This window comes from Haliotis rubra, unplaced genomic scaffold (genome assembly GCF_003918875.1).
Source record: "Haliotis rubra isolate DU_JTF1 unplaced genomic scaffold, ASM391887v1 Scf1425, whole genome shotgun sequence".
Lineage (NCBI taxonomy): Eukaryota > Metazoa > Mollusca > Gastropoda > Lepetellida > Haliotidae > Haliotis > Haliotis rubra.
In genome coordinates this window covers 1-8369 of record NW_025765365.1, presented here as the reverse complement: position 1 = coordinate 8369, position 8369 = coordinate 1, and the positions used below count along the sequence as shown (strand labels likewise).

Genomic DNA, 8369 nt, shown 5'->3' with positions numbered 1-8369 from the left:
GGAAGTACATTCTCACCTACCAGTTTGTCTGCTGCTGACCTCTATACCATGACAGTCAGTGGTTGAAATAATGACAATCATAATGACATGCTGAAATATTGCTTATAGCAGTCATTAAAGGCACAATTTCACATATTTTCAACAATATTATATATTTTGGGGCACATATGCACTCACTTTAGCTTTCTATTGATGCAAGGACATCCCATGAAATGGAATCACAGAACGGACACCACAAGAAACGAAAAATCGGAACAGACGCAAGGACAGGAAAACGAAGAACGAAAAGGAATGACAACCCACATGATGAACAACGACAACAGACATACACATGGAACACCAACATGGACAGAAGGAAACGACAGGACATGAGCCGAAGAACCCGACAAGGACCCCGACCCAACACAACACATGGAACTGACAGGCCACCGAACACCAAAGGAAGATGGAATCAACTAACGGACCGGAGGAAAGACGGAAATGGAGGAAAAAGGAAGACGAATCCAGACGAGACGAAGAAGACGGAAACGGAAGGAGGAAGGAAGAGCAGCGGAAACGGAGGAGAAGAAGAGAATGGAATGAGAACGGAGGAAAAGGAAGAACGGAAGAACAGAAAATGAGACAAGAACGGAGGACAGTGGACGGAACGACGAATGGACACGACGTGGACGGAATGAAACGAATGACGACGGAGGACGAAGATGGAAGAAACGACAAGGAGGAAATGGAGACGGAAAGGAGACGAAGGCATGGAGGAAGGACCGGAAGGACATGGAGACGAGGACGGAGGATGGAAGGAGGACGGAAGGACGAATGGAGGAGACGGAGGAAGGAGGAGGAAGGAGACGAGGAAAAGGAGGAGACAACGGAAGGAGAGGAAACGGAGAGAAGGAAAATGGAATGGAGACGGAGGAAGAGGATGGAAGGAGAGGACGGAAGGAAGGAAAGGAGGAGGAAGGAAAGGAGGAATGGAGATGGAATGGAAGGAGAGGATGGAAGGAAGAGGATGGAAGAGGAAAAGGACTTGGAAGGAAGGAAAGGAAGGAAGGACAAGGAAAAGAGAGGGAAGAGGAAGGAAAGGAGATGATGGAAAGGAGGAAAGGATGGAATGGAATGGAAGAGGAAAGGAGGAGAGAAATGGAAGGAAAGGTGGATGGAAGGAGAGGGAATGAAGGAGAGGAGAAGGAAAGGAGGAAAGGAAGGAATGGAAGGAGGATGGAAGGAAGATGGACGAGGAGAAGGAAGAGATGGAGACGAGAAGGAAGGAAGGAAATGGAATGGAGGATGGATGGAAGGAGAGGATGGAAAGGATGGAAAAAGGAAGTGGAGGAAAGGAATGGACAAGGAGGAGGAAGAGGAAGGATGGATGGAAGGAAGAAGACAAAGACAGGGAAGGAGATGGAAAGGGAAGGAGGATGGAAGGAAGAGGATGGACATGGAAGGAAAGGATGGAAGGAAGGAAGGAAAGGAGGAAGGAAAGGACCAGTGGATGGAATGGAAGGAGGATGGATGGAAGGAGGAAGAGAGGATGGAAGGAAGGAGGATGGATGGAAGGAATGGAGGAAGGAGGATGGAAGGAGATGGATGGAAGGAGGAGGAGGAGTGGAATGGACTGGAGGGATGGAGAAGGAAAGGAGGATGAATGAGGAAAGAATGGATGGAAGGAAGGAAGGAAAGGAAGGAAGGATGATGGAAGGAAAGGAGAGAGGAAGGATGGAAAGAGAAGGAAGGAAGATGGAAAGGAAAAGATGGAAGAAGGAAGGAAGGAAAGAAATGGAAGGAAGGATGGAAGATGGGAGGATGGAAGATGGAAGGATGGAGGAAAGGAAAGGAAGAGGGAGGAAGGAAAATGGAGGAAGAAGGAAAGGATGGATGAAGGAAGGAAATGGAGGAAAGGAGGAGAGAAGGAAGGAAGAGAGGGATGGAAGGAAGGAAGGATGGAGTGGAAGGAGAAAGGATGGAAGAGAATGGAAGGATGAAGGAGGAAAAGAAGAGAAATGGAATGGAAAGGGAAGGAATGGAAAGGAGGAAAGATGGAAGGAAGGAATGGAGGAAGGAGGAATGAAGGATGGAATGGATGGATGGAAAAAGGATGGAAAGGAAGGATGGAAGGAAGGAAAGGACAGAGGAAGGAAGGAAGGAATGGAGGAATGGAATGGAAGAGGAAGGAAGGAATGGAAGGAAGGAATGGAAGGAAGGAAGGAAGGAATGGAAGGAATGGATGGAAGAATGGAGGAAGGATGGATGGAAGGAAGGAGGGAAGGGAAGGAAGGATGGAAGAATGGAAGGAGGATGGAAAGAAGGAAGGTGGATGGAATGGAAGGAGGAAGGATGGAATGGAATGGAAATGGAAGGAATGGAAGGAAGGAATGGATGGAAGGAAAGGAAGGATGGATGGATGGAATGGATGGAAGGAATGGAAGGAAGGAAGGAGGAAGGATGGAATGGATGGATGGATGGAGGAAGGAAGGATGGAAGGAAGAAGGAATGGAAGGAAGGAAAGGAAGGATGGAAGGAAAGGAATGGAAGGAAGGAAGGAAGGAAGGGAGGATGGAGGAAGGAAGGAAGGAATGGAAGGAAGGAAAGAAGATGGAAGGAAGGATGGATGGAAGGAAGGAAGGAAGGGAGGAATGGAAGGGAAGGAAGATGAATGGAAGGAAGGAAGGAATGGATGGAATGGAGATGGAAGGATGGGAGGGAAGAAGGAAGGAAGGAATGAAGGGATGGAAGGAAGATGGGAGGAAGGAAGAGGAATGGAGTGGAAGAGAATGGAGGAAGACGAGGACGAAACGATGAACGAGGAGGAGGACGGATGGAAGGATGGAATGGAAGGAATGACGGACGTGGACCGAAGGAGGGAGGAATGGACAGGGAGAGGAAGGAGGAAGACAAGGAAAAGAAGGAAGACGAGAGGACACATGGAAGGATGGAGGAGGAGTGGAAGAGAACGAGATGAAGGACATGGAGACGAGAATGGGACAGGATGAAGAACGATGGAAGACACAGGAAGGATGGACAGGACAAGGACGAGGACAAAGAGAAACGAAGGATGGACAAGGAATGGAAGGAAAGGAACAAGGAATGGAGAAGGACAGGAAGGAGGAAGGAATGGAGGAAGGAAGGAACAAGGAAGGAAGGAAGGAAGGAAGGAGGAAGGAGGAAGGATGGAAGGAAGGAGGAAGGAAGGAGGAATGGAAGGAAGGAAGGAGGAGGAGGAGGAAGGAAGGAAGGACGGAGGAAGGAAGAAGGAAGGAAGAGAGAAGGAAGGAGAAGGAAGGAAGGAAGGAGGAGGAAGGAAGGGAAGGAAGGAAGAAGGAAGGAAGTGAATGGAGGAAGGAAGGAGGAAGGAAGGAAAAGGAAGAAGGAAGGAAGGAAAGGAAAGGGAGGAAAGGAGGAAAGAAGGAAGGAATGAAGGAAGGAAGGAAGGAGGAAGGAATGGAAAGGAATGGAATGGAAGGAAAATGGAAAGGAGGAGGAAGGAACAGGAAGGAAGGAGAAAGGGAAGGGAGGGAAGGGGAAGGAAGAAGGAAGGAATGGATGGAAGGAAGGAAGGAAGATGGAAGGAAGGAAGGAGGAAGGAAGGAAGGAAGGAGAGAGGGATGAATGGAAGGAAGGAAAGGAGGGATGGGAATGGAGGAAGGAAGAGGAAGGAAGGAATGGAAGGAAGGAATGAATGGAAGGATGGATGGAAGGAGGATGGAAGGAAGGAAGGAAGGAATGGAAGGAAGGAAGAGGATGGAAGGAAGGATGGATGGATGGAAGGAAGAAAGAAAGGAAGGAAGGAGGATGGAAGAAGGAGGGAGGAAGGAATGGATGGAGATGGAAGGAAGGAGGAAGGAAGGATGGAAGGAAATGGAAGGGAAGGAAGAGAAGGAATGGAAGAAAGGAAGGAAAGGAAGGAAGGAGGAATGGATGGAAGGATGGAAGGGGAGGAAGGAAGGAAGGAATGGATGGAAGGAAGGAAGGAAGGAATGGAAGGAAGGAAGGAAGGAAGGAATGAAAGGAAGGAGGAAGGAAGGAAGAAATGGAAGGAAGGATGGAAAGAAGATGGAGGAAGAAAGGGAGGAAGGAAAGGAAGGAATGGAAGAAATGGAAGGAAGGATGGAAATGGAAGGAAGGAAGGAAGGAAGGAAGAAAGGATGGAAGGAATGGAAGGAAGGAAGAGAAGGAAGGAAGAAAGGATGAAGGAAGGAAATGGAGGAAGGAATGGAATGGAAGGAAATGGAGGAAGGATGGAAGGAAGGATGAATGGAAATGGAAAAGGAAGGAAGGAAGATGGAAGGAAGGAAGGAAGGAATGGAATGGATGAAGGAAGGAATGGGAAGGAAGGAAGGAAGGAAGAAGGAAGGAATGGATGGAAGGAAGGGATGGAAAGAAAAGGAAGGAAGAAGGAAGGAAGGAAAGGAAGGAATGGAGGGATGGAAGGAAAGGAATGGAGGAAGGAAGGATGGAAGGAATGGAGGAAGGAAGGAAGGAAGGAAGGAAGGAAGGAAGGAAGAATGGAAGGAAGGAAAGAAGGAAGGAATGGAGGAGGAAGGAATGGAGGAAGGAAGGAAGGAAGAAGGAAGGAGAGGAAGGAAGGAAGAAGAAGGATGGAAGGAAGGAAGGAAGGAAGGAAGGAAGGAAAGGAAGGATGGAAGGAAGAATGAAGGAAGGAATGGGAAGGAAGGAAGAAGGAAGAAAGGGAGGAGGAAAGGAAGGATGGAAGGAAGGAAGGGAAGGAAGGATGGAAGGAAGGATGGAAGGAATGGAGGATGGAAGGAAGGAAGGAAGAAGGAAGGAAGAAGGATGGATGAAGAGGAAGGAGGAAGGAAGGAAGGAAGAAGGAAGGAAAGGAATGGATGGAAGGAAGGAAGGAAGGAAGGAAGGAAGGAAGGAAGGAAGGAAGGAAGGAAGGAAGGAATGGATGGAAGGAAGGAAGGAAGGAAGGAATGGAATGGAGGAGAAGGAAATGGAAGGGAAGGAATGGAAGGAAGGAAAAGGAAGGAAGGAATGGATGGAAAGGAAGGAAGGAAGGAAGGAAGGAAGGAAGGAAGGAAGGAAGAAGAAAGGAAGGAAGGAAGGAAGGAAGGAAGGAAGGAAGGAAGGAAGGGAAGGAAGGAAGGAATGAAATGGAAGGAAAAGGAGGAAGGAAGGAAGGAAGGAAGGAAGGAAGGAAGGAAGGAAGGAAGGAAGGAAGGAAGGAAGGAAGGAAGGAAAGGGAAGGAAGGAAGGAAATGAAGAAGGAAGGAAGGAAGGAAGGAAGGATGGATGGAAGGAAGGAAGGAAATGAAGGAAAGGAAGGAAGGAAGGAAGGGATGGAAGGAAGGAAATGGAAGGAAGGAAGGAAGGAAATGGATGGAAGGAAGGAATGGAAGGATGGAAGAAGGAAGGAAGGAAGGAAAGGGAAAGGAAGGAATGGATGGAAGGAAGGAATGGAATGGAAGGAAGGAAAGGAAAGGGAAGGAATGGAAGGAAGGAAGGAAGGAATGGAAGGAAGGAAGGAAGGAAGGAAGAAGGAGGAAGGGAAGGAAGGGAAGGAAGGAAGGAAAGGAAGGAATGGAAGGAAGGGAAGGAGGAAGGAAGGAAGGAAGGAATGGGATGGAAGGAAGAAGAAGGAAGGAAGGAAGGAAGGATGGAAAGGATGGAAGGAAAGGAATGGAAGGAAGGAAGGAAGGGAAGGATGGAATGGAAGGAAGGAAGGAAGGAAGGAAAGGAAGGATGGAAGGGAAGGAATGGGAAGGAAAGGAAGGAAGGAAGGAAGGAAGGAAGGAAGGAAGGATAGGAAGGAAGGGAAGGAAGGAAGGAAGGAAGGATGGAAGATGGAAGGAAGGAAGGAAGGAAGGAAGGAAGGAAGGAAGGAAGGATGGAAAGGAAGGAGGAATGGAGGAATGGAAGGAAGGGAAGGAAGGAAGGATGGAAGGATGGAAAGGAAGGAAGGAAGGGAAATGGAAGGAGAGGAAGGAAGGAAGGACGGAGACAAGGACAGGAAGGAAGGAATGGAATGGAAGGACAGGAAGGAGGAAGGAAGGAAGGAAGGAAGGAGGAAGGAGGAAGGAATGGAAGAAGGAAGACACATGGAAGAAGGAAGGAGGGAAGGAGGAAGGAAGGAACAGGAAGGAAGGAAGAGGAAGGAGGAAGGAAGGAAGGAAAAGAAGGAAGGAAAGAAGGAGGGAATGGAATGGAAGACAGGAAGGAAGGAAGGAAGAGAAGGAAGGAAGGAAGGAAGGAAGGAGGAAGGAAGGAAGGAAGGGAAGGAAGGGAGGAAGGAAAGGAAGGAAGAAGGAAGGAAGGAAGGAGGGAAGGAATGGAGAAAAGGAAGGAAGGAATGGAAGGAATGAATGGAAGGAGGAAGGAATGGAATGGAAGGAGGAGAAAGAAGGAAGGAATGGAGGATGGAAGGAAGGAATGGAAGGAATGAATGAGAGATGGAGGGAGGAATGGAGGGAAGGAAAGGGAAGGAAGGAATGGAAGGAATGGAGGAAGGAAGGAAGGGAAGGAATGGAAGGAAGGAAGGAGGGAAGGAAGGAAGGAAGAAGAAGGAGGAAGGAAAAGGGAATGGAGGAAGGAAGGAAGGAAGGAAAGGAAGGAAGAATGGAAAGAAGGAAGGAATGGAAGGAAGGAAGGAAAGGAAGGAAGAAAGGAATGGAAGGAAAGGAAGGAGGAGGAAGGAAGGAAGGAGAAGGAAGAATGGAAATGGAAGGAAGGAATGGAAGGAAGGAAGGAAGGAAGGGAAGAGGAAGGAAGGAAGGAAGGAAGGAAAGGAAGGAGAAGGAGGAATGGAATGGAAGGAGGAAGGATGGATGGAAGGAAGGAAGGAAGGAAGGAAGGAAGGAAGGGAAGGAGGGAATGGAAGGAAGGATGGAAGGAATGGAAGAATGGAAGGAAGGAAGGAAGGAAGGAAGGATGAAAGGAGGAAGGAATGGAATGGAAGGAGGAAGGAAGGAAATGGAAGGAAGGAAGGAAGGAATGGAAGGAAGGAAGGAATGAAGAAGGAAGGAAGAAGGAAGGAAGGAAGGAAGGAAGGAAAGGAAGGAAGGAAGGAAGGGAAGGAAGGAAGGAAGGAAGGAAGGAAGGAAGGAGGAAGGAAGGAAGGAAGAAGGAATGGAAGGAGGAAAGGAAGGAAGGAAGGAAGAAGGAAGGAAGGAAGGAAGGATGGAAGGATGGAAGGAAGGAAGGAGGGAAGGAAGGAATGGAAAGGAAGGAATGGAAGGAAGGAAGGAAGGAAGGAAGGAAGAAATGGAAGGAAGGAAGGAAGGAAGGAAGGAAGAGAAGGAAATGGAAGGAAGGAGAAGGAATGGAAGGAAGGAGGAGGAAGGAAGAAGGAAGGATGGAAGGAAAGGAAGGAAGGAAGGAAGGAAGGAAGGAAGGAAGGAAGGAAGGAAGGAAGGAAGGAAGGAAAGGAATGGAAGGAAGGATGGAAGGAAGGAAGGAAATGGAATGGAGGGAAGGAAAGGAAGGGAGGAATGGAAGGAGGAAGAAGGAAGGAAGGAAGGAAGGAAGGAAGGAAGGAAGGAAGGAAGGAGGAAGGAAGGAGGAGGAAGGAAGGAAGGAAGGAAGGAAGAAAGGAATGGAGGAAGGAAGGAAGGAAGGAATGAAGGAAGGAAGGAGGAATGGAAAAATGGAAAGGAAGGGAGGAAGGAAGGAAGAAGGAAGGAAGGAATGGAAGGAAGGAGGAAGGAAGGAAGGAAGGAAAGGAATGGATGGAAGGAAGGAGGAAGGAAGGAAGGAAGGAAGGAAGGAAGAAGGAAGGAAGGAAGGAAGGGATGGAAGGAATGGAGGAAGGAAGGAGGAAGGAAAGGAGGAAGGAAGGAAGAAAGGGAAGGAAGGAAGGAAAGAAGGAAGGAAGGAAGGAAGGAAGGAAGGAAGGAAGGAGGAAGGAAATGGAAGAAGGAAGGAAGGAAGGAAGGAGGAGGATGGAATGGAAGGATGGGAAGGAAGGAAGGAAGGAAGGGAGGAATGGAAGGAAGGAAGGAAGAAGGAATGGAAGGAGGATGGATGGAAGGAAGGAAGGAAGGATGGAATGGATGGAAGGATGGAAGAAAGGAAGAAGAAGGAAGGAAGGATGAAGGAATGGAAGGAAGGAAGGAAGGAAGGAAGGATGGAATGAAGGAATGGAAGGAGGAAGAAGGAAGGGAAGGAAAGGAAGGAAGGAAGGAAGGAATGGAAGGAAGGATGGATGGAAGGAATGGAAGGAAGGAAGGAAGGAAGGAAGGAAAGGAAGGAAGAAGGAAGGAAGGAATGGATGGAAGGAAGGAGGATGGAATGAATGGAGGAAGGAAGGAAGGGAAGGAAGGAAGGAAGGAAGGAAGGGAATGGAAGGAAGGAAGGAAGGAAGGAAGGATGGATGGAAGGAAGGAAGGAAGGAAGGAAGGGAAGGAAGGATGGAA

General features: G+C 48.4%; 1 protein-coding gene across 1 annotated transcript; it reads left to right on the top strand.

The window, feature by feature from the left end:
- The first annotated feature begins 1108 nt into the window (after window positions 1-1108).
- On the top strand, window positions 1109-1979 carry LOC124269164 (high mobility group nucleosome-binding domain-containing protein 5-like). The gene is made up of 2 exons (XM_046704177.1): window positions 1109-1485; window positions 1697-1979. Exons 1-2 carry the CDS (start codon window positions 1109-1111, stop codon window positions 1977-1979), a joined length of 660 nt encoding a protein of 219 aa, XP_046560133.1.
- Window positions 1980-8369: the final 6390 nt, after the last annotated feature.

What these genes read in the sequence shown, in the direction of transcription:
- LOC124269164 (XM_046704177.1), top strand. Translation starts at nt 1,109, where the DNA reads ATGGAATGGAAGAGGAAAGGAGGAGAGAAATGGAAGGAAAGGTGGATG. An exon ending in AAGGAGGAAGGAAAGGACCA is followed by an intron (nt 1,486 to 1,696) that starts GTGGATGGAATG and finishes GGATGATGGAAG; the next exon opens with GAAAGGAGAGAGGAAGGATG.